Source organism: Vombatus ursinus, unplaced genomic scaffold (assembly GCF_900497805.2).
Source record: "Vombatus ursinus unplaced genomic scaffold, bare-nosed wombat genome assembly UNPS02014768.1, whole genome shotgun sequence".
NCBI lineage: Eukaryota > Metazoa > Chordata > Mammalia > Diprotodontia > Vombatidae > Vombatus > Vombatus ursinus.
In genome coordinates, this window is record NW_020954546.1 from 33,594,303 (window position 1) to 33,620,846 (window position 26,544).

The window sequence follows — 26,544 nt, forward strand, 5'->3', positions numbered from 1 at the left end:
TTTCTTTCTTTCTTTCTTTCTTTCTTTCTTTCTTTCTTTCTTTCTTTCTTTCTTTCTTTCTTTCTTTCTTTCTTTCTTTCTTTCTTTCTTTCTTTCTTTCTTTCTTTCTTTCTTTCTTTCTTTCTTTCTTTCTTTCTTGGCAATGGGGTTAAGTGACTTGCCCAGGGTCACACAGCTAGTAAGTGTTATGTGTCTGAGGCTGGATTTGAACTCAGGTCCTCCTGAATCCAAAGCCAGTGCTCTATCCACTGTGCCACCTAGCTTCCCCCTCCTTCCAAGTCTTGATCTATGGTTTTATTTTCCTAAGTACAAGATCTGGGTCAGATATGTCCAAAGTAAAGCACTTCCAACTCAAGCTACTTATCTGGAGAATGAAGAACAGTGGATTTATCTTTTAAAAAATTAATCTGAGTTTCTAGGCATCTAACTATGGAGAAAGAGCAGGGACTAGAAAGACACAAAGATAATCATGACCAGACAGAGAAGTCCATGAACGTGTGTTTATTGTTGTAGATAGTCAGTGACCACAAGAGAGTAGACAGTGGAACTGAGGCCAAACAGGTACAAGGAACACAGTCAATGAAGGTTTCTGGAGAATAAGATCTACAAAAAACATCTCAGGAAGGTGAAAGGCAAATGATGAGGGAGGACAGCTGCAGGCTTGGGTAGGGTCATTGGCTTTTGGTTCCACGTAACTTCTTCTTGGTGTAAAGAAAGCCAGGTGATCAGCAGCAGCCCCCAGAGCTGCCACAGCAGCCCCCAGACTGTTGGCCGTGCCCACTGCCACTGTCACAGCAGTCAGACCTCTGGTGCCTGCGTCTGTGGGATCTCCTGTGATGGGAAAAGAGGCAGCAGCCACCCCCGGAGCCAGAGCTGCAGCACCCCCCAGAGCTGGACCCACAGCATCCCCCAGAGCTGCAGCATCCTCCAGAGCTAGAGCCACAGCAGGAAGAGACTGGAGGAGGGCAGGGAGCCTGGGGAGGGCACTTGGGGGGACACTTTGGTGGGCATTTGGGTGGGCATTTAGGGGTCTGACACTTGGGAGGACACTTAGGGGGGCATTTAGGGGCTTGGCACTGCTGCTGGCTTTGCTGGCAGGACATCTTGATGGGAGTTCAACCTGAAAGACAATACAGGAAAAAGAAATCAAACCTAGACCAAAGTTCTGCTTCCATTTAGGATTAGTACCCCAAGTCATAGCAAACTAAGGTCAAGAACTCATTCATATACAGAAGGAAAAAAACACCAAGGAAATTTTTCTTCCTGTAAAGTTTGTTTGAGTAGTAATGTGGACCAGAAAAAGAGCATCTGGGTAGATAAACTAGGCCTCCTTCAGTGTATAGCACCCAGGGAAAACAGCAATTTCCTGATTCCTTCTCTTATAATATCCATGTGACCAACCCCTACCTGCAAGAGCCTCCTGGTACTCTTGACATTTGCCCTTCTCTCTCATGTTACTGCTACTTGACTCTCTTTCAACCCTTTTCTCAGTTTTGAATCAGCAATGTTTTTATCAGCTAGAGGATGAACTTCTACAAACATGTACAAAGAAAGCATAGTGAGGGAGAGAAGGCTAAACTGTTGTTAGAATCAAGAGAGTTCAGAGCCAAGGCTTTGCTAGCTCGACCTCCCATCACTTTCATTCAAGTCAAACGCATTCCATCAAAAGTGCTGATGTCTAGCTGGACCACACTGTGTTCTTCATGATGAAAGGGACCCAACCAGATGACAAATGTATCAGCTGTCTTGCTTTCTAGAAGCTCCCACATGTGGGACTCACAATAACCTGGATCTCAAGCCTCCCAAACTCAAAGAACACTCTTGGAGAGTTCTTGGTTCCATTTCCCTGACCCCACCTGGCTGCTTGGTTCCATCATGAGAATGGACTTGTCTTCCAGTCAATGAGTCTGCAGTCTAGACCGACCTTTTATAAGATTCTCTTCCCACACTCCCTCGTGGGACACCTCCATCAATGGTTTTTTCAGTGGCTAGTCCCCTTACCCAGAATGATTACCCAAGTCTATCTACAACATGCACTTGAGTTATCTTAGCCAATAACCATCACCCCAAATCTACTAGAAATATTTTCCTTATGACTAATTAAGCTATTTCAAATGTAAACTAAGATTTAATGTTTTATCAGCCTAGAACTTAGTCTTCCTGGTAATACCAGTGGAAAAATTGGGTAAATTTTAAACATGTGTATGTATGCATATTCCAGGAGTGGTGCAGAGAACAACCTCTTCACAACTCCATGGGCAAATCCTTAGGCATCCAGATGATTGGTAGAGTTTCCTGGAACTCAGACTACCACTTACTGCCCCCTCCCATTCCCCCCTCCCGGACACAAGCCATTTTGTGGCTTTCTGGAGAGACCTAAACTGGTTCTTATTTAGTCTAAAACAAATCCAAACAATGAGCCTCTGTTTCTCACAAACTTCCCTTCTCACCCTGATTGACTCTGTCTTATTATTCTTGATCATTCTACCACAATCTAGCTTCATCCTTCTTTCTTCATCTTCCTTACCTATTTCCCTCTCTCCACCTCCTTTTTTGATTCTCAGACTTTTCCTGAAACTCTGTTCAAAGTGCATCCCTTGGACCCAGGAACACTTACCTTGATTGCAGACACCAGGAGACTAGTTCCTGAGAAGGCTGATTGTGTGAGGAGCCAGTGCCAAGGATGCCTTTTATAGAGCCTCCTCAGGCTCTGCTACTGCCATGAAATATGGCCATAGTGGTAGGAGAAGGTTATTTCATAACCTGAGGCATGTGCTTGGTAAGTCCCGTGTGCCAGACAATTCTTGACATTCTTCAGCTTCATTTTACCATTCCTTCCAGGCATCAATCATTCAATCAATCATTGGGCATTTATTAAGTGGGTGCTAAGTTACAATGACAAAGAAGAAACAATTTTTGACCATAAAGAAGAGGCAAAATGTATAAATGCAAATATACACAAAATAAGCACATAAATAATAGAACTTTTGGGAGAAAGACACTAGAAACTGGGAAGCTCAATAAAGAATTTATGTAGAAGATTGTGAGAGGTGAGCTGTGAAGGAAACTAGAGATTCTAAGATGCAGAGGTGAGCAGAAAATACATTCCAGGTACGGGGGATTGTGTAAAGGCATGGACGTGGGAAATGGAGTCTACCACATGAAACACATTAGGAAGGCCAGTTTGGTTTCATAACAGAATACTCAAAGGGGCACAGTATATAGTAATCCTGGAAAGATAAGTTGGAAGAAGATTTTGAAAGCTCTTCAATGACAAACAAAAGAATTTAATTAAAATTAATAGACTCTAGAGATAGTAGGGAGCCACTGGATTCTTGAATAGGAGAGCAACAGGGTTGGATCTATCCTTAAATTTACTTCAGCAAGCTTTTGGAAGGTGAGGTAGAGACCACAATTAAAAGGTTAGTGTCATGTTCCAAGTGACAGGTTATGAAAGTCTGGCCTTGAGTGGTGGCTGTCTGAGTAGAAAGGAGATATTCAAGAGTTGATGTTGAATAGAAATGACAATACTTGGTAATTGATTGGATGTACAAAATACAGCAGAATGAGGGGCTTGTGGTAAGATTCTGTCATTGGAAGGATGGCGGTACACTTGATAGAAACAAGGTATTTGGAAGACGAGTGCGTTTGGTGAGAAAAAAAGTTCTTTTATAGCCATGTTAATTTTGAAATGTTTATAGGACATTTAGTTCGAAGTGTCCAATAGGATAGTTGGTGATGTGTTCTTGGCACTCAGGAGAGACATTAAAGCTGGATGTAATGGAATGGAAAAACACATGAAAGTGCTTACTACATACATGCCAAGCACTGTGCTAAGTACTAGGAATACACATAGGAAAGAGAGACCGTCTTTCTAATTGGGAGAGACAACACATACAGGAGAGTCCAGCTACAGAGTGAATGGCCCTTAGGGCTCAGTGGAAGGGCAAATGATAAGGCCTAATGGTCTTCTATCATCTGGAAGGATTTTTAGCTGGTGACTGCTTACTCACTGAAGTGGTATTACTGGACTATGTCCATCCACCAGCTTGGGACTGAAAGAGGCCCAGGTCCATGATCATTGAGAATGAGAGATCTTGGTGGTATCTGAATAGGAGGAAGGCTGGTCCCATTCCAGCTCTGGTTAACTCCACCTGTTGGCAAGTAATGGGGTCAGCCTGGGACAGTTGGGGGAACTGTATTGGCCTACGCTGCATAGAAGTGATGACTGAATGCTTCAGAACTTATAAAATTACACAGAGAGAGTATGAATAGAGGGAGTAGAGAATCAAGCCCCAGGACAAAGACACCCATGGTTAGGGAAAGGGATACAATAACAATCTAGCAAAGGAATTTAAGGGAGAGTGGCCGAATAGGTGGGAGAAGAACCAAGAGAAAGCAGTGTCATGAAAACCAAGAGATGAGAACATATCCAGGAGGAGAGGTTGGTCAACAGAGTCAGATGTTATAGAGAGGTCCAAAAGGGTGAGAAGTGAGAAAAGGCCATCAGATCTGGCAACTGAGATCATTGGTAACTTTGGAGAGAGCAGTTTCATTTGAGTGAAGGTCAGAAGCCTAATTGCAAAGGATCACCAACAACCCAGCTTGAAGATGGAGGGATCTCAGAGTCCAATACCATTATTTTATAGGTGAAGAAACTGAAGCCCAGAAAGATACAATGATTTGCCCATGTATAGGAGGAACCAATGTAGCAGAACCAGGTTTTTAACCCCAGTCTTGTGATTCCAAATCTATTACTCAATGCACTGTATCACACTCTCTTGAGAAGTGGGAGGAAAAGTAGTAGGAACAATGAGTATAAATACCTTTTCTTTTTTTTTCTTTGCTAATAAAAGGGAGGAGAGATGTAGGCTGATAGCTTGAGGGAATGGTTAGACCTAGTGAGTATTTTTTTAAAGAGGGGAAAAAGACATGTATTTATAGGTGCTAGAGAAGGAATCAGTAGATAGGGAAAATTTGATGACTAAAGAGATAAAGCATACGATAGTTGTAAGAAACTGTCTGCCGGAAGAGTTAGCTTGGCGATGCAGTGCATATAGCTCTGGGCCTCAAGTCAGGAAGACCTGAGTTCATTTCCGGCCTCAGACACTTCCTAGCTGTGTGACCCATGGCAAATCACCTAACCTCTGTTTGCCTCAGTTTCCTCAACTGTAAAATGGGCATCATAATGGCACCTATTTCTATTTGTGAAGTATTTAGGGCGAAGCCTGGCACAGAATAGGTGCTTAAAAATGCTTACTCTCTCCTCTGTAGAGGAGGTAAGGGAGTAGCTAGGTAATGCAGTAGATAGAATGCCAGGTCTGGAGTCAGGAAGACCTGAGTTCAAATATGATCTTGACATTTATTAGCTTAAATGTCAATGATGTCGACAATGATGTAACTGATGTAGCTGCTGATGCAGACATTGAACACGCAGATGGTGAGGATGAGAAGGACCACAACTAAATACTCAGGAGAGTTTGTAACCATCTCATGTGACCAACACATGGTTCATGCATCAGCTTTTCCAGCCACATTTACGCCACCACCCAAGGACCCAAAGAGGATGGGTGTAGACGATGTGGTGTAGGGAGTGTCTCGATGTATCCTGGATGATTTCCTAACTTGTAATGTAGGGACAATAGTTCAGTCCAGAAGTATGTTTACAACAGCGGATACAGTCTCCCTGCAGAGTTCGACTTTGTGAGTCAATCAATCAGCAGAAATTTACTGAGCATCTATTTGAGACTGTCGAGTCCTCAGGGTCAGGAACATGGGACAGGAGATTGGTAGCAGAGGAGGGCAGGATATACAGATGAGTAAGATTTGGTTCCTACTCCTGTGATGCTTATGGTATACTAAGGGAAACGGAATGTTATACAAGAGAACATAACTGTACAAGGCAGCAATAAAATGAATGATTGGCAAATGAGGGGCATAAGTGATGAGCTGGGAGTTCCTACCATGATAATGATAATAATAACATCAACATATCGCACTTAAAAGTTTGGGGAGGTTTCCTGGAGGAGTTAAGTCTTGAACTAAGCTTTTGTAATATACTCTTTTCTTCTTATCTTTTCATTCTTCCATCCTGGAACTTGGAGATACAGCTGCCTCCCTCCTGTGTAATGCATATCATATCCCCTTTGGCTCCCTGTCACACGTCTGCTTGGGCCCATTTCACATATGCAAGGCACCTCTATCTTTGAAGTACTAAACAAAAACCTGTAATTCTTTTGCTTGCCTAAACCTTTTCTTTAAGAAACTGCTGGGGAAGATAAAAACCTCCCCCAGAAATTATTGTACAAACATCCTCCTACCTCTTTCCAAGAAATGATTTCCAGTATAACAAAAAGAGTTCCATCGTTTTTGGTTTCTTTTGGAGGGTGAGAGTTTGCAAGGGCAGGACTGGGGTGGGGGACAAGTATTGTAATTTCATCAGATTTAGAGACATCTCAGATTGATGATGATGATGATGATGATGATGGTGATGATGATAGTAAACATTAATATAGTGCTTTACAGTTTACAAAGCATGTTACATATATGACCACGTTTGAACTTCACAGTAACCTGAGAAGTAGGGACTATTGTTATCTCCATTTTACACATGAAGAAACTGAAACAGATCTCAAGGGACTGGCTCAGGGTCACATAGCTAGCAAGTGTCTTAGGCAAGATTGGAACTCAGGGAAAACAATTGTAGCATTTTGTCCACTACATCACTTAAAACACTCACCACCCTACTGATGGAAAACTATCTGAGTCAGAGACTCCTTCAGTGACAAGTGAGCAGGGGTGTGTTTCAAGCTCCCAGGCAAATGTGTACGATGCCTTTAGTGGCCAGGACAAGAGAAACACTTCAGAGGAGGACAGACTTTTTTTTTTTTTCTGAAGTTGTGTTTGGACAATATGCAAGGACTGTTTCTCAGGCGAAAACAAGAATATTCTGGAGTTTTCATGAAGGCATACAGGGACAGACATGTCAGAAAAGTATTTCCTCTGTCAAAAGGCCACTGATTCCAAAGTCACCTCTAGAGAGCTTCAGGAAGAGGTACCCACAGAGAGTGATAACAGGTGGCAGCATCTGTTGAGCTGATGTAGGGATTTAATGTCTAAATTAGATACTGATTAATTATTTAGGGGGACTATTTTTTAATCAAAAAGCTGGATATTGCTGATAATATTGGAAGGGTTCTTCACCTGGGATCTGTGAATTAAAAAAATATATTCTGATAACTCTATTTCAATATCATTAATTTCTTTTGTAATCCTGTATGTTTTTATTTTATATATATATATATTTCACATTTTTATACATTTATTTTATACAATTTATACATTTTATATAATTTATACATTTTATACAATTTTATACACTTAAAAACATTATCTTAAGAAGTCCTAAGCTTCACCAGACTGATTGTCCAAGGGATCTGTGATACCAAAAGGTTTAAGAACCCCTAAAGTGGAAGGAATAAAAGCAAATGTTCAGTCAATTCATTGACGTATTATGTGACAAGAGCTATGTATCTCTCTGGGAAGGGAAGGGAATAAGCATTTACATAGCACCTACTGTGTGCTAGCTCCGTGCTGAGTGCTTTAAAAAAAATAGTAACACATTTCATCCTCACAACAATCTTAAGAAGTAGGTGCTCTTATTATTTCTATTTTATAGATGAGGGGACTGAGGCAGACAGAAGGAAGTGACTTGCCCAGGATCACACAGCTAGTGTCTGAAGTCACATTTGAACTCGGGTATTCCTGATTCCCGGCCCAGTACTCTATCCACTGCACTATCAGCTGCCTCCTTAGAAAGACTGCTAGAGTCTGTGAGCCATGTAATGAGTTTCACTCGGTTTGTTTGGCCCGTAAACAAAGCTTGTCATCTTGGATCTATGTCCTTACAAAGGGAGTTGGTGACAAGATGCTGGTTGATGTCGTCTGGAAAGGGTGCTGGATTTCCTGGGTGAGAGCAAAGTACCAGCTTTAAGAATATCTTCCCCACCTTGCATATGGTAGGAGGACCCTATGGGAGTTTCTGACATAAGGATTACATTAGGAGAGTTTATCCAGAATAACACCTTCTGCATTAATAGTCAAATGAGGTTCATGTCCCTTAAAAGCCAGGAATGTTAATGTGCCTTAATGTGGGGAAAAATGGAAGAAGGAGAGAAGGGGAGGAAGGACAGATAAGAGGAAGAGGGGAACAGGGAATAGAGGAAATACCTGCTTCATTGTTAGAGGGCTAGTGAACAGGGATATGGATAGTACTTTCAAAAGCCTCTCAATTTTTAAAACAAAGATCACATCAGACCAGGTCACTCCTTTATGCAATAAAATCCAGTGACTCCATTTTACTTCTTTTTAAAAAAATTTTTTTTCCCAATTACATGTAAAAGCAATTTTTAACATTTGTTTTTAAAAGGTTGAGTTTCAAATTTTTTCCCTTTTTCTCTTCCCTCCTTCCTCCCTGAGAAGGCAAGCAATTTGATACAGGTTATATATGTGCAGTCATGCAAAACATATTTCCATATTAGTCATATTACGAAAGAAAACACAGACCAAAACACCCAAGAAAAATAAAGTTTTAAAAAGTATACTTTAATCTTCATTCAGATATCACCAGTTCTTTCTCTAGAAGTGAATAGTATTTTTCAGTATAAGTCCTTTGAAACTGTCTTGCATCATTGTATTGCTGAGAATAGGTAAGTCATTCATAGTTGATCATTGTACAATATTGCTGTCACTGTGTACACTGTTCTCCTGGTTCTACTCTATTCATTTTGAATCAGTTCATGTAAGTCTTTCCAGGTTTTTCTAAAAGCATCCTACTTGTTGTTTCTTATAGCACAGTAGTATTCCATCACAATCATGTTCCATAACTTGTTCAGCCATTCCCCAGTTGATGGGCATCCCCTTAATTTCCAATTCTTTGCCACCACAAAAAGAGCTGCCTTAAATATTTGTGTACATATTGGTTCTTTTCCTTTTAAAAAAAATCTCTTTGGCACATAGACCTAGTAGTGGTAATACTATGCACGGTTTTTATAGCTCTTTGAGCACAGTTCCCAAACTGCCCTCCAGAATAGCTAGACAACTTCACCAACAGTACATTAGTGTCCCAATTTTCCCACATACACTCCAACTTTTATTATTTTCCTCTTCCATCATATTAGCCAATCTGATAGGTGTGAGGCAGTACCTCAGAGTTGTTTTAACTTGCATTTCTTTAATCAATAGTGATTTAGAGCATTTTTTCACATGACTATAGGTAACTGATTTCTTCTTCTGAAAACTGCCTGTTCATATCCTTTGACTATTTATCAATTAGGGAATGATTCATATTCTTATAAATTTGACTCAGTTTTCTACATATTTGAGAAATGAGGCCTTTATCAAAGAAACTTGCTGTAAATTCCTGCCCCCCCCAATTTTCTGCTTTCCTTCCAATCTTGGCTTCATTGGGTTTGTTTGTGCAAAATCCTTTTAATTTAAAGTAATCAAAATTATACATTTTATGTATCATAATGCTCTCTATCTCATTTGGTCATAAATTCTTCCCTTATCCATAGATCTGATGGGCAAACTATTCCATGCTTCCCTAATTTGCTTATGGTTATCACCATTTACATCTAAATCATGTAACCATTTTGACCTTATCTCAGCATATGGTGTGAGGTGTTGGTTATACCTAGTTTCTGCTAAATGCTTTCCAGTTTTCCTAGAAGTTTTTGTCAAATAGTGAGTTCTTGTCTCCATATTACTTTTAGGATCAGATCTAAACTTCTTTGTTTAATATTGAAAGTTCTGGCCCTAAACTACCTTTCTAGCCTTATCACAAATTATTCCCCTTCATGTGCATGACAATTTAGTCAAACTGACTTTTTCAATTGTTCCTTGTATATGACATTTCATCTCCCACCTCCCTGACTTTGCACTGGCCATTCCCCATGCCTGGATAATAGTCTTCTTCAACTCTACTTTATAGAATCTATGGTCCTTCAAAATTCAGTTCAAGCAGCACCTGCATGTAGCCTTTCCTGATCCCCTCAGTTACTAGTGACATTTCAAATAATCCTTTGGGATACTACCCAAAAAAAACCTTCTACCTACTTTGTATATAACTATATGTATCTATACCTATATATTTGTATGCATGCATGCATATATACAATATACATACATATATATACATATACACACACATATAATATATATATGTGTGTATATACATTTGGCATCTTCAGCTACATTGTGAACTCCTTGAGACACAAACTGGTTCATTTTTGTTTTTGTAGACCCAGTTACTAGTAAAATGTCTGGTCCATAGAAGGAGCTTAATAAATGCTTGTTGATTGATAAAGTTGCTGAGTATCTTTGGACTGTGACAAGATTACCACTGATCAGACTACAAATTACTGTGGATTTTCTGGGCAATTGTAAAATGCTGGGGAAGGTGCTGCAGAGGACCTCTTTGTGGTCTGGCTGAAGCTGTGAAGTCATCCAAGGTCAATACAAGGATACCTGGAAAACTTGTATACTTGGAAAATAATAACTCTCCATCCTACCTTAGAAGAAGGATTTCTTCAAAAGAAGAGCCCCTTGGAAAGATAGGTTCCTTCTTGAGAAAAGAGGATATGAAGATGCTGCTCGAAAATGAAACCTCCTCTTCTGTCATTTACCCAATGTCATCAGAAGCAAGAGTCTAGACAATGGGGCATATAATGCAACCATCATTGATTCGATTCAATACAGAAAGGTTGCTTTCAAGGGACACCCCCAGTTTGTTTGGGAACAAAAATCATATGACTAGGAAGTATTATTGAAATATTGAAAGAATCACAAGTATCATATTCAGAAAAAAATCATATAGAACCTCAGGAGATCAGAATTTAGCAATTTGTGTGCTTGTTGATAGGAAAAAAATACATCAAATTATCTTTTAAACAGTTGAAGTTGTGATTTTAGTAACAACCAAAGAGAAAGAGCAGGACTCAGTAACAGTATACAGAAAGAAAATCACCCTCAGACAAAAATTGCTGTGAACACAGATTTATTGCTGTAAATGACCGAGGAAGTGTAGTGTAACCAAGGCCAGGTAGATTCAAGGTATAAGGTGATTAAGGGCTTATGGGAAGCAGGATTCATACAGGTAATCTTAGGAAGGAGCTAGGAGAGTTGGGAGGGAGGAGTAGGGGAAACTGCAGACTGAAGGAGGGTCATTGTTGGTCTTGGATTCCATGTTGCTGATTCTTGGTGTAGGGAGAATCAGGTGATCAGCAGCAACCCCCAGAGCTGCCACAGCAGCCCCCAGACTGCTGGCCATGCCCACTGCCACTGTCACAGCAGTCAGACCTCTGGTGCCTGCGTCTGTGGGATCTCCTGTGATGGGAAAAGAGGCAGCAGCCACCCCCGGAGCCAGAGCTGCAGCAACCCCCAGAGCTGGACCCACAGCATCCCCCAGAGCTGCAGCATCCCTCAGAGCTAGAGCCACAGCAGGAAGAGACTGGAGGAGGGCAGGGAGCCTGGGGAGGGCACTTGGGAGGGCATTTAGGGGGGCATTTGGGTGGGCATTTAGGGGTCTGACACTTGGGAGGACACTTAGGGGCTTGGCACTGCTGCTGGCTTTGCTGGCAGGACATCTTGGTGTGTGTTCAGCCTGAAAGATAATGAAGATACATCAAATCCAGGCTAAGAACTTATTTACATTTAAGATCAATAGCTATTATTATGGCACATAATGTCAAAATCACTTACATCCTCCAAAAAATACCTGGGGAAGATTTTATTCAAGTTAAGTTTATTTTTATTGGACTATGGGGCCAGGGATTGGGAACCTGTGCATTTAAGCCAAGATGCACTGAGTTTATAGCACCTAGGAAAAGCATATTCCGCTGTGTACTGAAGTACTTTGAACTTCATTATTCCTTCTACAACAGAGCTCGTATTTCTATCCTTGCCTCTGAGACAGATCTCTGAATCAGTTTTCACCATCCTCTCATGTCAATGCCCATGTGAAATGGGCATTGCCACTTGAATCTAATCTTTCTCTGGGCATTTGCCCCCTCTCCCTTTTCTTAATCCCAAGTCTGCAAGGTTTTTAGTATTTATCAGCAGAAGATAAGCTCTTACAAACACAGTTAAAGAGTTGTAGGTAGGACAAAACTGTGAGCCAAAGAGAAATTCACCACCAGGGGTCCTTTCTAACTACTCTTCCCATCTCAATTTAATTGGCAAGTCAAACTACTTGACTCAACATTTTTTTTTTTTAACTAGATCTACGTGCCACCTGGGAAAATAACCTCTCTAAGTGACATTTCCTTTAGCCAATTTGATTTTAGGAAGCTGCCACATTTGGTTCGCTCCCTTCCTGGTTCAAAATTCTCCTAAATGTCTTCTGCTCAAAACCCTCTACTAAAAAACCTCTCTATTCTATCCCTTTTCTGAATGGTCCCACCTAGTTCATTCACTGGGTCATGAAAATGGACATGCCTCCTAGCCAATCAATCCCTTCCTACCCTTTACCCTTGGTGTCTCTGCCTACACAATCCCCTGGGTTACCACCATCAAGACACATGCTCCTGAGTTATCTCGACAATACCCATTACTCAGAGACTACCAGAAAGCAATTTTTCCTTATTGTCAGTTTTGCCACTTCAAACATAAACTAAGACACAATATTTTATCAACATACATCTGGCTTATAGGTAACTCTGGCGGGAGTTGTATATACTCTCTAGATGCATTTAAGTAGGGATATTCTTGAGGCTAGAACAACTTCCTCCCAAACATCTTTGGGAATACAAGTCATTGGCATAGTTTCTGGGAACCATGATTGCTCCCTTCCTCTCTAAACTCTAGGCTTGTGTCTTGTTTTCTGGAAACACTCAGACTGGTTCTTGATCTCTATTGATCAAGATCCTAATACTCTGGTTTTTTTTTTTTTTGCCTTGTCTATGGGGTTAAGTGATTTGCCCAGGGTCACACAGCTAGTAAGTGTTATATGTCTGAGGCCAGATTTGAACTCAGGTCGTCCTGACTTCAGGGCCAGTGCTCTATCCACTGCACCACCTAGCTGCCCCACCTAATACTCTTTTCTTACCCCACTTGACCCTTCCCCATTATTTCTGGTCCCTCTACTATTCTCTGCCTTTGAACTTCCATCCTTTGCCTGCCCTGTCCTGTCTGCCTCCCACTTAGGTGTTTCCACTGTCTCAAACCCTGTATTCAAAATTCTTTGAATCACTTACCCAAATCACAGGCACTGGTCAGCTTGTCCTTGAGGAGGCAGATTGGGTGAAGAGCCCATGCCAGGGACACCTTTTATACAGGATCTCCATTCTCCACTGCTGCTGTAAGCCATGACTCTAGTGGGAGGACAAGGCTCTTTCACAACTGAAGGCATGTACTCTGCAATCCCCACATGCCAGGCAATTCTTGGCATTCTTCAGCATCATTTGGGGATCCCTGCCTAATGGGTCATGATGGTTCTCGAGAATACTCTTCCACAACAGCAGTCCTATCTAAATTATATCTTCAGAATTGGAGTCTTTTCCCAGGGTTGGATCCACCTTCCCCCTCTTCCTTCTGTTATTCTTTTTCAGACCACCTCCACAATGTCATTGAAGATTCCCATGAAAACCTGATTGTGAGAGTTCTACTTTTTTCTAATAATTCAGAGGTTCTTATTCCTGTCTCTCTTGATTCTTAACCCCTCATTTCTTGGGGAAAAATTTGATTTCTCTCTGAGGGAGCCCAGCCCTGGATGCCTGTTGTTTCATTTGTCTAAGTCAGTAGGTTGATTTTTTAGTAATATCTACACAAAGAGCCCCCTAGATACAGAAAGAACCCAGCTATGATCACCTTTTCAAGGTGCTCCTGTAGAAACAACCCATGGTGGGTTTCAGAGGTGCTGCTGATTCATTCAAACAGTTACAGAATTAGGAGGGACTTGGTGGCCATCTGGTTTACACCATGTCTGATAAAGTATTCCCACCATCACCCACTAGATAGTTGGTCACTCAGCTTAGTTTAAAGATCTCCATTGAAAAGGAACCCTATGAGCTTCAGCAGGATGCTTCTTTTAGTTTAGAGCTCTCATTCTTGGGAAGTTTTTCCTCTAAACAAGTCTGCCATACTCCTTGGAATGTTCACCTTTGGTAAGCTGGTAATGATTGAGGCAGTTAAGGCATTTCTGGATCACGGTCCATCGAATATTTAACAAAAAGGATATTTACTTAGCCATAGAAGGGAAAGGATATTCAGAGAGGATACAGCACTGATCAAGCTGAGCACAGCTATCCTGTGCCAGTCTTGATTATGTTACTCATTTGCCAGTCAGAAGCCTCAGCAAGTAGCCCAAGCTGCTTGTTCCTTGGCCCTTTTGTATTTAGTGACCAGAGAGCTACATCAGTGGTCAAAGTCTTTTAGTTTCTGAGCCTAATATGTCTAGAAGATGATTTTGATACTTTTAAGGAAAAGAATTAGCTTAGCCTACATGACAAGAGATACTGGTAGCTATTTCTCCTACCATACCACACATTGCCCCCTGACCCCCTAGTTCTGTTCTCTGAGGACAAATAAAACAAGTGGTTGGAGCACTGGGCTGGGAATCAAGAAACCTCATCTCCCTGAATTAAAATCCAGCCCTGGACACTCATTAGCTGTGTGACCTTGTTTGCCTCAGTATTCTCATCTGTAAAAAGAGTTGGAGAAGTAAATGACAAACCACTACAATATTTTTGCCAAGATAACCCCAAATGGGGTCACGAAGCATCAGACATGACTGAAATGATTGAACAACAGCAACGATTATTCCCCTTTCATGTGACTGCCTTTCAAATATTTGAAGACAGCTCTTATTTTCCTCTGCCCTCTAAGTCTATATATTTCAACCAATTCTCACATGACATGAATTAAGGGCATTTTACCAAGCTGGTACCCTTTTATAGACTCTCTCCAGCTTATCAATCTGAACAGAATACTCCAGATGTGGTCTGATCAGGGAAGAGTTCTGTAGGTCTGGAACTTCCTTATTTCTGGAGACTATTTCTTCTGTTAATGGAGTTCATGATTATATTTTCTGTCTTAGCTTCAGTGTAACATTGTTGTCTTGTGTTGAAATGGCAACCCAGCAAAACATCCAGATATTGTTCAGATAAACTACTTTCTGAACCTAATTTTTTTACTTGGGAAGTTAATTTTTTTTCCACTCAAGTGTAAGGCTTTATCCTTCTTCAATTTCACTTTATTAGCTTTGACCTAATATTTTGCTTGTCAAAATCTTTGTGAATACTCAATGTAATCCAGTGTGTTAACTGCCCCAACCATCTCTGTGTCAAATGCAAAATTGATGAGAATGTCATCTATGCTTTTATCCAAATCATTGAATGGCAGCCTAGGGGCATGCACTGATTCCTGGACCACTTATCTGGAGACTTCGTTTTAAATTTGTCTGAAACCATCAATGATTTCCTTTGGATATGACCATTCAACTCTTTGTAATTCCAACTATTGGGCACTAATCTATATCTCCTAATTTTCCCCACAAGAACAACATGAGGGACTTTATCATGTTTAAACAAAATCTAGACAAAACTATGTACACATCATTCTGCCCTTAATGCACCAGTAGAAGAATCTGATCAAAGGAGAGATGTAAAAGTCTGGCAGGATCTGTTTTTGATAAAGCCATGCTGGTCACTTGGGATAAATGCCTCCTTTTCTAATTACTCACTAACTGCCATTTCATAAGATGTCATCGAATGTTACCAGTAAGAATAATCATGGTCCCTGACCTCATAGTTTATAGATCCCATTTTCTTCCTTTCTGTTTGAAAGTTTGGCCAAAGGTCACTTCTTCTAATCTTGTGGGGCCTTTCCTCTTACTGGTGATCCTTCAAGGATTTCTGGCAATGGCTCAGCAATCATGTCTGCCTATCCTTCTGATGCCTGAGGATGTCCTTCATTTGAGATATGTGACTTGAACTTAACAAGGTTAAGTTTGTTGCTCATTTATCTTGGATATCAAGATCCCATTATTCACATTTATTTGCCCTTTCTAGATCAAAGATCACTGTCTATGGAATAGAAACCAGGAGCCAGATGAAAAGCAGTTTCTGTCTTCTAAATTTTATTAGTCACCCAGAACAGGGGGTCCTTTACTTACTTTTGTCCTTAAAAAGTACAACTTTTTAAGAAGTGTTTGTTTGTTTTCATTCTTCAATCTGGTTTGATTAGGCTGTTACACTAGACGAACAATTGATTTCACAACTCATGGAGGTGGAACCATAGAGTTAGCTATTTTTCATTTTTTGGGGTTTCCTAAAATTTTACATTGTCCTCACATGTATGACCCTGGTAGAACTTAATGAAAAATTATGGGTCAATTCACAGAGGGAATTGGGAAAGAGTGCAGGAAGGCTTTATCATCCTAATCCTGTGACTGTCCATGTGCCCATCCCAACATCTTTTCATCAAAATCCTTTGCTCAAATCACAGTATACACACACGCACACACACACAAACACACAGAGTGAGAGAGAGAGAGAGAGAGAGAGAGAGAGAGAGAGAAATACATGAAGCATCATTATAAGATCAAAGAAGACTTTTAATTGACTTGGCTTATGAAGCCAAATAATTGTTGTCCCATACTGAAAGATTGGCTTATAAGCCTTCACATCTCTTCATTGTCACTGTTCCAAACATTTCTGCAAATCCCTGTTTCGAATTTCCACCAGAGTGATGATAGATGATGTGGCTGGTCCTGCTGTAGATTATGATGCAGAGACTGGGGATATGAAGAATGCAGACAGCAAGGACGAATAGGATGACAGCTAATCTACAGGAGAACTTGTGATCTTACATCGTGACCAATGTGACCATCATAGACCTGGCTTTTCAGCTGCCACCACCCAAGGACAGTGGAGGTTACTTCCTGGGAAATATGGCTTTGGGAACACCACCCTGCCCCCTGCTTTACATCCTTCCTTGTGAAGTGTCAGCGACATATGAATTCGGCATTAATGGATACTGGCAATTGCAGATGATAATTTCACTGCAAATCTGTTAGTCAATCAGTCAATAAATAAATACTTATTTCATGTAAAGCTCTATTCAGTGGGAGTCCCCAGGTAAGCCACTAGCAGAACAGGCTACAATAATGAATGTGAACTAGTCCTTGCTCTGGTGGGGCTTTACAGTATAATGGGGAAGACGAATATGCATAGAGAGATGGGATTGGCCAATAATTAAAGTCCAAATCAGAGGGAGGAGCGATGATGATATTGGGGGTTTCAGAGGAGGGAAAGATCAGTGAGGACTGAAATATTCTGGGATGGGTTTCTGGAGGAGTTAGGAATTGGTTAATGCTTTTGCAATATGCAATCTTTCTTCTCTTCTTTCCTCTTTCCTATCTTGTGATCACTATTGAGAATTCCCTGGCTCTCTCTGCATAATGGACACTCCCTCTGGCTCTGTGTCATATATCTTCTTAGGTCTATTTCACAAATACAAACAACCCCAGTCTAGGAAGTCCTAAACAATGCTTGGCTGAACCTGTTCTTCCAGATATTGCTAAGATTGAGAAAGGGATTCCCCAGAAATATTGGGTAACATTCTCTATAGCCTTTCTGCTGGATGATTTCAAGTAGAAAGAAATGCCTCTATTAGAATAGCACATACACATGCATGGCAGCAGCACCTATGTGCAGATGTACTTATGTTGTGTGATACAATATATCCATTAACATGCATAATGCAACATATGAGTATGCATGTGTGCATTCATTGTGCACACGTTTACACATGTACATATGTGTGCATGCACACATAGATGTGTGTATATATACATGCATATGTAAAGCCTGGACCTATGATTTCATTAGTATAGAGAAGGAGAGAGCTCATGGGTAAGTGAAGTCCCACTATCAGTTCAGTTTGGCACCTTTTCCATTTAAAACTTAGAGTCTTAGAGAGTTATTTCAAGCACAACCTTGTCCAAGGTCACGTGGTCAGTATGTGGCAGAGAAAGGACCTGAACCTGAGTCTTTGGCTCCAAGGCAAGCTCTCTACCCTCCCTGCCATGTCTCCTGTCTCGCATTAACAACTGCTGAATCAGCATTTTCACTGGGGATGTCCTGTAGTCATCCCAAATTCATTATGTCCCCAAAGCACTCATCTTGTTCTCTTTCCTCCAAAACTCACTTTTGAACTTCTCTGTCGCTATTGGGGGCGCTCAGGTTCATAATATCAGCTCCTCATTGTCTCTTGGCCCATGTATCTAGTCAGTGGCCAAATCCTGTTATTTTTACCTTCTCAGAATCTCTGACATACATTCCTTTCTCTTTATCCAATCCCCATTGCAATGGCCCCTAATTGGTCTCCCAGCCTCTAATCACTCCCACTACAATCCATCCTCCACGTCTATCAAACTGATTTTTCCTGAAGTGCAGGTCTGACCACGTCACCCTCCTAATCAATTAAATCTAATGACTTCTTATTACCTCTAGGATTATACACAAACTTCTCTGGTTGGCACTTAAAGTTCGTTACGGCCCAACCCTAGCCTAACTTTTCAGAATTGTCACACACACATTGTTTGTCATTCGTTTGTACAATCATGTCTTACTCTGTGATGGTCTTGGATACATAAGTGCGGGCCTAACCAGAACTATTCATCCAGCCTACTGGATGGCATCTGGTGTGTATAAGAAGTAGAACATTTGTGTCAGGTATGTTTAAAAGAAAGTACTGCCAACTCAAACTGTTTATGTAGGAGAAAAACAGTGCATTTGTCTCTTAAATATGCAAAGATGAGACTAAAAACCCTTGACTACAGAGAAAGGGCTGAGCCCTGTAATAAGACACAGAAAAACAGACAATCACCACTAGACAAAGAGTACCATGAATGTAGATTTATTTTTGCAAATAATCAATAATCAAAATAGTAGAATTGAGGCCAGACAGATCCAAGGCATAAAGTCAATAAAGACTTCTGGAGACCAGGATCTATACAGATCTCCTTAGAGAGTTGTAGGGTGAATGAAGAGGGAGGATAAACATAGACTGAGGCAGGGTCGTTATTAACTTTTGGTTCCACATTGCTGATTCTTGGTGTGGAGAGAGCCAGGTGATCAGCAGCAGCCCCCAGAGCTCCCACAGCAGCCCCCAGACTGCTGGCTGCGGCCACTGCCACTGTCACAGCAGTCAGACCTCTGGTGCCGGCGTCTGTGGGATCTCCTGTGATGGGAAAAGAGGCAGCAGCCGCCCCCGGAGCCAGAGCTGCAGCACCCCCCAGAGCTGGACCCACAGCATTCCCCAGAGCTGCAGCATCCTCCAGAGCTAGAGCCACAGCAGGAAGAGACTGGAGGAGGGCAGGGAGCCTGGGGAGGGCACTTGGGAGGACACTTGGGAAGACATTTGGGAGGGCATTTGGGGGTCTGGCACTTAGATGGGCACTTGGGTGGACACTTAGGGGCCTGGCACTGCTGCTGGCTTTGCTGGCAGGACATTTCTGTGTGAGTTCAACCTGAAAGACATTATGGAAGAGATATCAAATTTAAACTAATAATTTATTTTCATTTGGGATCAATCCATATTGTGATATCAACTGTAGACTGGAACCCAGTAGCATGCAGAAAGGAAAGCTGTATCCTACAACGGAAAGATCCCTGGCTCTGGAGTCAGAGAGCTTAAGTTCAAATCTCCCCTCAGCTGCTTACGGTTCATGTGACCTTGGGCAAGACATTTACCATTCCTCCCCTATAAAATGAAGGGGTCATATTAGAGCTAAGCCCCTTCTAGCTCTACATTATTCCTACAATTAAATGTTTAGATTAGAATTTGTAATCAGGGATGGCTACACAATGAGAAAACGCAGGACTCAATGAATCCCGAGCATCCAGAAAAAGTATATATCCCCTGGGGATGAGGGCCCTCTTGATGCCTTTCTTACCTCACCTGTCTGACCAACTTCAGCCTGTAAGAGTCCCACATCACCCACTATCCATCTATCTCTCTCCTTTCACTTGCAAAATTTCATCAGAAATTGAAGCTCCCTCTCTCTGAGTTTACTCTCTTTCTGTTTTCTCAGTCCCGTGGCAACGATAGCTTAGTTATATGCCAGGGACGGAGTAAACATACAAATGATTCAGAAAATTATGTAAATTTGAACTGTTATCACAAGCCAGAGAGTTCCGAAGGAGAGATCCTTCTTATGATCCCCAACTTCTAGTAACTGACCAGGAAACCTGATTTGTCCAAAGTTTCCTCTCTAAGTGGACCCCAGACACCTGGCCATCTGGGGAATGGAGCTGGCAATCCAATCCAATTTAATCCAACCAGTACATGTTCAACTTCAACTATGGGCTAGGCAGTGGATATATGAAGACCGAATGGAAGACCACCTTGGCTTTCAAGGAACTTATATTTGATGGGGGAAAACAAGTATATACGTGATACTTTGAGAAAGAAGAAAGCACTATCAACTCAGGAGGTCATGAAAAACTTAAAGTAAGAGGTGTTACATGAATCAAGCCATTTAAGAGGGGCGGATGAGGAGCAAATGGATTCCAGAAGCAGGGGACTGGCAACCTGTGCACAGATGCAAGAAAAGAAAGGACAGATTTCATTCTTGACTGCTGTGCGTCTCAACCATCTTACTTTCATAGAGTGGACAATGGTGGTTAAATTCAATTTGAACACATTTGTTCTTGATTTTCTCAAACTTCTTACCCCCAGGAAGCTTTGGGAGGGCCCTTGGTCCTCTCCTTTTTCTGACTGGCTTGATCCAACTCATTAGTAGAAGCTTGGAAATGGATGTGCGCCCTGGCCAATCAGACCCATTCCCCATCCTCTGACCACAGACCTGTGGCATGAATGTTGACAGTTCCTTGACCCAGTACTCCTGCAACCCCGACTATATTACCAAATCCTACTTGTACCATGTACATTTGTTACCACTGACAAAACTGACCGCTTAAAATTTGTCAGAAAATAAAATTTCCTTACAGTGAGTTATATTATTTCAAAGGTAAACTTACATTAATCAATTAATAAATGTATATTTATTAAGCAGCTATTATGTGCAAGGAAATTTGCTAAAAGTTATGGAAACGACAATAGTGAAGTAGTCCCTGCCCTCCAGGAACTTAGAGTCTAACTATCTTTTGTCGGTCTCCTATCAACATGGATTTATTTCAGATGTAATTCAGAACTAGCTAAATTATACAGAATAGATACTTGTTGAATATCTACACACAATTGACTGACTGAATGAAAAAAGCATTTACTGAACACTTATGATGGCATTATTATGGCCAGGCATTGTGCTAAGTGTTAGAGATACAAATGCAAAAGAAAGAGAATCTCTATCCTCAGTGAATTTATATTCCAATAGTGGAAGCCAACAAATAAAGGGATGTGGTAGCCTCATTCACACAAGCTTAGCTATTCAAATCATTGGCATAGCTTGCAGGAGTGCAAACCCCAGATGCTCCCTCCCTCTCTACATGCCAGACTTGTCCCTTGGGGCTCTTTGAGGAGACCCAGAATATTCCTTGATTAGTCAAGACACTAGAACAAATCTGGAACACAAGCTTCCATCCTTCCCTTCTCACTCTGGTAACCATTCCATGTTTTTTTTTCATCCCTCTGGCCTTCAACTTTATGTTTATTCCTTCTTCTCCCTTCTCTCCTTTCTTACTCCCTCATTTCTTGCCTTCAATCCCACTCCAGAAACATATTGTTCAAAGCAAACCCCTCCCCACCAATGAGCACCCTCACAGGGCTTTGAAAGACTTACTCTGATCACAGACACTGATGGACTTGTTCTTGAAGATGCAGATTGTGGGAAGAGTCAATGCCTAGTACACCTTTTATAAGAGATCCTTAGACTAGGCTGTGCCATGAGACATGATCTGGTGAGAGGAGAAGGCTCTTTCACAACCCAAGGCATGTGCCAGCTAAGTCCCACATGTCAGGTAATTCTTGACATTTCTCAGATCTTCTGTTCTTCCCTGGTAGACCATGGTAGCTTGCTTCTTCTTCCTTTTTTTTTTTAGGCAATTGGAGTTAAGTGACTTGCCCAGGGTCACACAGCTAGTAAGTGTCAAGAGTTTGGTCTGAGGCTGTATTTGAACTCAGGTCCTCCTGACTTCAAGGCTGGTGTTCTACCCACTGCACCACTCAGCTGCCCCAGTAGCACGCTTCTTTACAACCAAAGGGTCTCTCTAGATGGCACATTGAGAATGTTGGAGTTTTTCCTCAGGATGAGAGGCTCCATTCTTCTTGTTGAGTACCCTCTTCCCATTACCTTCTCCATCAAAGTAGCCTAGGGGACTTCCATGAAGCTCTGTCATAAGTGGTTCTATTCCATTCTGATCATCTGAATCGTTAGTTCCTCACTCCACCTTAGATACCTGGGAAAGTGTTTGATTACTGCCCTCCCTGAGGGGACCCTTCTCCTTATGCCCTCTGTTTCACAGCTGTTCCCAGAACCCCTTCTGTATAACTTTGCTCAAACCTGTACCCTTCCCTCCAGTTCACCCTTGCCTTGTTCAGCCCTTCAGGGTGAATTTCTGTCCATCTTCTTCTTGAGAAGGTTAGTTATCAAGCATCAGTAACAGAACCTTTTATTCTGCATTTTAAGGACAGACAAATCATTTAGGGGTGGGGAAATGTACCCATTCTGTCTCATGATCATTTTTTCACATATCTAGGTGAAGTGGGTCGATTTCTAGGTGCTGTCTAAAGAACCAAAGAACCCATCAAATACTCTGCCTACTATACTTGCTAATCTTTTAGAGGGGCCCCTCTAGGGGAATTTCAAAATGGGATTCAGAGAAACCTCATGATCATGTCTCACAATGGCTATACCAGTTAAGATATGACATCAAGTTGAAGTCATAGCTTAGTCAAGTGGGACCATGATGTCAGGCATTCATTTTCTAGTAGTTCTCTATTTTTCTATACTCTGTTGACATGTGTGTGATCTTGTTAGGGTACAATGAAGCTTGCTAGGTCACACTGGGCAGGAGTGGGGGGATTATAATAAAGCAAGAAGTGTTTTATCTCTTTGACCCTGTGAAGAGCCATCTGAAAATCTAGCTATCTTTTCATAAAGCCTTCATCCAAACCACACCACAAAAAATTTCATAGAAATGTGAGGAATGACTTAAAAATCAAAGGGCAATTTTTAGTTAATAGGCCAGATCTTGTATATCTAAAATTAATTTCTTCCTTTTCCAAATAATTATCTTGAAAGCCACCATACTTATTTACTGACACTGATCCAAACATTTCTGGGAATCCTTATTTGGAACTGCCAAGATGGTGATGGTGTGTATGATGGCATTGGTGGTATGACTGATGGTGATGTGGTTGTAGATGTTGAGGATGCTGGTGCATCATAGCTGGTGGAAGTTAGGGTGATGAAAACTAAGCATCCAGTAGAGCTTGTGAGTAACCCCAGTTACTCCACACAAGGAACATGAACCAGTTTTTTTAGGCACTTCCATGCCTATCCACAGATATGAGAAGTCTATCTTAGAGACCACGCCCTAGGGAATGGCACCCTTCCCCCTTTTTTTTTACCTTCCTAGTTGTAAGGCATCCATGACAGTTATCAGTTCCCCTCAGTTAGGAATTGGCATTTATAGATGCAGTACCATTATAGACTTCAGCTCTATTATTTAATCAATCAACAAACATTTACTGTTCACCTATTGAATGCAAAGCTCAAGGCCAGTCCTTGTGGGGGTACAAAGATGGGTAAAACTGGATCTGTGCTCACATAGAATTTACAGTTTAATATATAAGGCAAGAGACCTATGTGAGACACAGAGAAGTAAGTAGCAATTGAGGCAACAAGGTGGGAGATGACATAGAGCAGAAAATGAATAATGGCTAACTGGGAGCTATAAGTGAGGAAATCTGGAATTTCAGAGGAGAACTACAATGAGGGAGGTCCTCAGATGTCTTTATGGAGTAGGTGAAATTCTATAGTAAACTTGTGAAGTGTTGACCTGTTAATTTGTCTTCTCATCACTCCTATCTATTCTCAATCAACAGTTTCAGAGTCTTACAAGGAATGCTTCCCATTTCTCCTATTTCTGATCTATCAGGAAGCATCTTGAGCTAATTGGAACATTGTTGTTCAATTGTTTTTCAGTCATGTTCAACTCTTTGCTACCACATTCAGAGTTTTCTTGGCAAAGATCTTGGAATGGTTTGCCATTTCCTTCTCCAGCTTATTTTACAGATGAGGAACTGAAGTAAGCAAGGTTAAGTGACCAGCCCCGGGTTACATAAATACTGAGAGACTGAGATTTGAATTCAGGAAGATAAGTCTTCCTGATTCCAAGTCCAATGCTCTATCCACTGTGCCACCTAGCTGCCCCTATCTGCTGTGGCCTGAGAGTAAAGATTATAGTTAACCCACAGTATGAGGGCCATGAACTGAATGGGTGAGAGAGGAAGGGCTTCCCTTTCCTCTGCACCCTTTATTTTACCCAGGTTTCTAAAAATGGGCCTGGGTTTGTTTCTGTTGTTCTGTGATGTTTGTATTCCTCAGCCATGGTAAACTAAGATTACAAGAGGGATGGTGCAGCCAATCAGCCCTTGTGGATACCCTGAGTAACCAAGGGCCTGGGACTTGAGCCCATGTGATTTTAGACTTGAAACTGGGACCACGTTCTGTGGTAAGCAATCTAAACTATGAACCTTAACCTTTTTCCCTCCCCTGAGATTGAGGCAGTGCAAAGGGACCAGGGGATTATGCCTCACAAGTTTTGGGGGAGAAGGTGTGATTATACCTCCTGAAGTAAATGTTTCTTTGTCAAAGTTATGCCCATTCACCTGTAGGGGATGAAGGTCACCACATTAGGCAGTCTGGACATGCTCTAAGTCCCCTCAAGGGTGTCTACATTTTAGGTGAACTAGGCATACTCACACCAGCCTGGTTACATACATAACACAATTTATTTACCCACTTTCCAATCAAGGGACATCTACTTTGTTTCCCATTCTTTGCTATCACAGAAAGTGTTGCTGATATTCTGATTACATGGAAACTTTCTCTCTGTCTCTGATCTTCCTGGGGGTTTATGCCTAGTGGTGAAATTTCTGTGTTAAAGAGTATGGACATTTAACCCTTTAAAAAAAAAGCATAAATCTGAATTTCTTTGATCAAATTTCAAGACTTTTTTTTTAAAGCCTAAGGACAAATTGTTTTCCAGAATGGGTGGAGTAATTCATAGCACTACCACCAACATTATGTGTCTGTCTTCCCACATCCCCTCCAATATTGCCTATTTCCATCTTTTGTCAGTTCACCAATTTTCCTGGTATAATATTTTGGAGTTGTTTGATTTCTATTTCTCTTATTAATGATTTGGAACTACCTTTCATGTGCACATTAAGAATGTGTAGATCTCCTTTTGAGCACCCTTTTTTTACATCCTTTTGACTACTTATCCATTGGGAAAGGAACCTCGGTCTTATATATTTGTGTCCATCCCTTACTTATCTTCTTAGTAGAGAGATTTAATGCATAGTTCTCCCCCCAATAATGAAGCTTTCTCTTCTTACCTTAATGGTTTTGATTTTGTTCATGGAAAAGCTTTTCCATTTCATATAATGGGAACTATTTAATTTTTTATGATCTCTTTCCTTTGTTTAGTTAAAATTTCTCCTCTTAGCCAGAGCTATGAAAGATATCTGATCTAATTATCTCTTAATTTTTATTGTGTGTGTCTTTAAGTTAAAATTTCCCCTTCTAGCCAGAACCATGAAAGATACTTGATCCAGTTATCTCTTAATTTTTATGGTGTGTATCTTTATTATTTTACTTAATAATAAAATGCAAATAGAAAAGGGTAAGGTAAATCAATGTGGGGAAAGAAGAGTAGTGCCCAAGTGAGACTTTCTGCAGTAGCTGAAGGAACCCCTAGCAGAGCCACCAAGGGACCTACTTGGCCTGGCTCAGCCCCATATTAACCCTTCTAGTGGAGACTCTACCCTAGTAGGAGCAGTCCAGTTGGGTCACCAGTTCAGGGAAGACACCATGCCTGGCAAAGAGCCAGCCTAACTGAATAGCAGAGTACCTTTTAGGAAACTTTGAGAAAACCTGGAGAGGCCCTACAAAAATATTGGAGTTAGAAATTGATTTCTTTTGCATTTTAAGTTAATGCATACACTTTCCCCATCCTGGATTCTGGGAGTGTTTATGCTATTTGAGTAAATTAAGGCCTTTGTTAAACAACCAACTGAGTCACTATTGGGGATTTGTGAGCCAGCAATCAGGAGGATAGACACATAGAATGTTGAAAGTACTAAAAGCTACCCCTCTGGGCACCCAGTTGTCCAGTAACTGTGTCCATTGGGTGTGTTAAGCAGGATAGAATATGTTACATGAGCAGTAATCACTTTAGTGTGAATTAACTTACCACTTTCTTAATGTGAAATGAATGCTAGCTATATTATATTATATCACTTTAGTGTGAATTAACTTACCACTTTCTTAATGTGAAATGAATGCTAGCT

General features: G+C 41.1%; 3 protein-coding genes across 3 annotated transcripts; all 3 read right to left on the minus strand.

Annotated features, from left to right (window-relative positions):
* Positions 1 to 485: 485 nt before the first annotated feature.
* On the minus strand, positions 486 to 2,772 carry LOC114042943. The gene is made up of 3 exons (XM_027861722.1): positions 2,764 to 2,772; positions 2,618 to 2,713; positions 486 to 1,120 (listed from the first exon to the last, which is right to left on the minus strand). Exons 1-3 carry the CDS (start codon positions 2,770 to 2,772, stop codon positions 518 to 520), a joined length of 708 nt encoding a protein of 235 aa, XP_027717523.1. The 3' UTR covers positions 486 to 517.
* Positions 2,773 to 11,039: 8,267 nt separating this feature from the next.
* LOC114043279 (late cornified envelope protein 2A-like) lies at positions 11,040 to 13,361 on the minus strand. The gene is made up of 2 exons (XM_027862350.1): positions 13,254 to 13,361; positions 11,040 to 11,662 (listed from the first exon to the last, which is right to left on the minus strand). The coding sequence occupies exon 2, from the start codon at positions 11,643 to 11,645 to the stop codon at positions 11,280 to 11,282; it is 366 nt and encodes a 121-aa protein (XP_027718151.1). The 5' UTR covers positions 11,646 to 11,662; positions 13,254 to 13,361; the 3' UTR covers positions 11,040 to 11,279.
* A 5,550-nt stretch (positions 13,362 to 18,911) lies between these two features.
* Positions 18,912 to 21,903, minus strand: LOC114043316 (late cornified envelope protein 2A-like). The gene is made up of 2 exons (XM_027862393.1): positions 21,806 to 21,903; positions 18,912 to 19,531 (listed from the first exon to the last, which is right to left on the minus strand). Exon 2 carries the CDS (start codon positions 19,512 to 19,514, stop codon positions 19,137 to 19,139), a length of 378 nt encoding a protein of 125 aa, XP_027718194.1. The 5' UTR covers positions 19,515 to 19,531; positions 21,806 to 21,903; the 3' UTR covers positions 18,912 to 19,136.
* Between the last annotated feature and the right edge of the window lie 4,641 nt (positions 21,904 to 26,544).

What these genes read in the sequence shown, in the direction of transcription:
- LOC114042943 (XM_027861722.1), bottom strand. An exon ending in TCCTGGTGTCTGCAATCAAG is followed by an intron (nt 1,121 to 2,617) that starts GTAAGTGTTCCT and finishes ATTGTCTTTCAG; the next exon opens with GTTGAACTCCCATCAAGATG.
- LOC114043279 (XM_027862350.1), bottom strand. Translation starts at nt 11,645, where the DNA reads ATGTCCTGCCAGCAAAGCCAGCAGCAGTGCCAAGCCCCTAAGTGTCCT.
- LOC114043316 (XM_027862393.1), bottom strand. Translation starts at nt 19,514, where the DNA reads ATGTCCTGCCAGCAAAGCCAGCAGCAGTGCCAGGCCCCTAAGTGTCCA.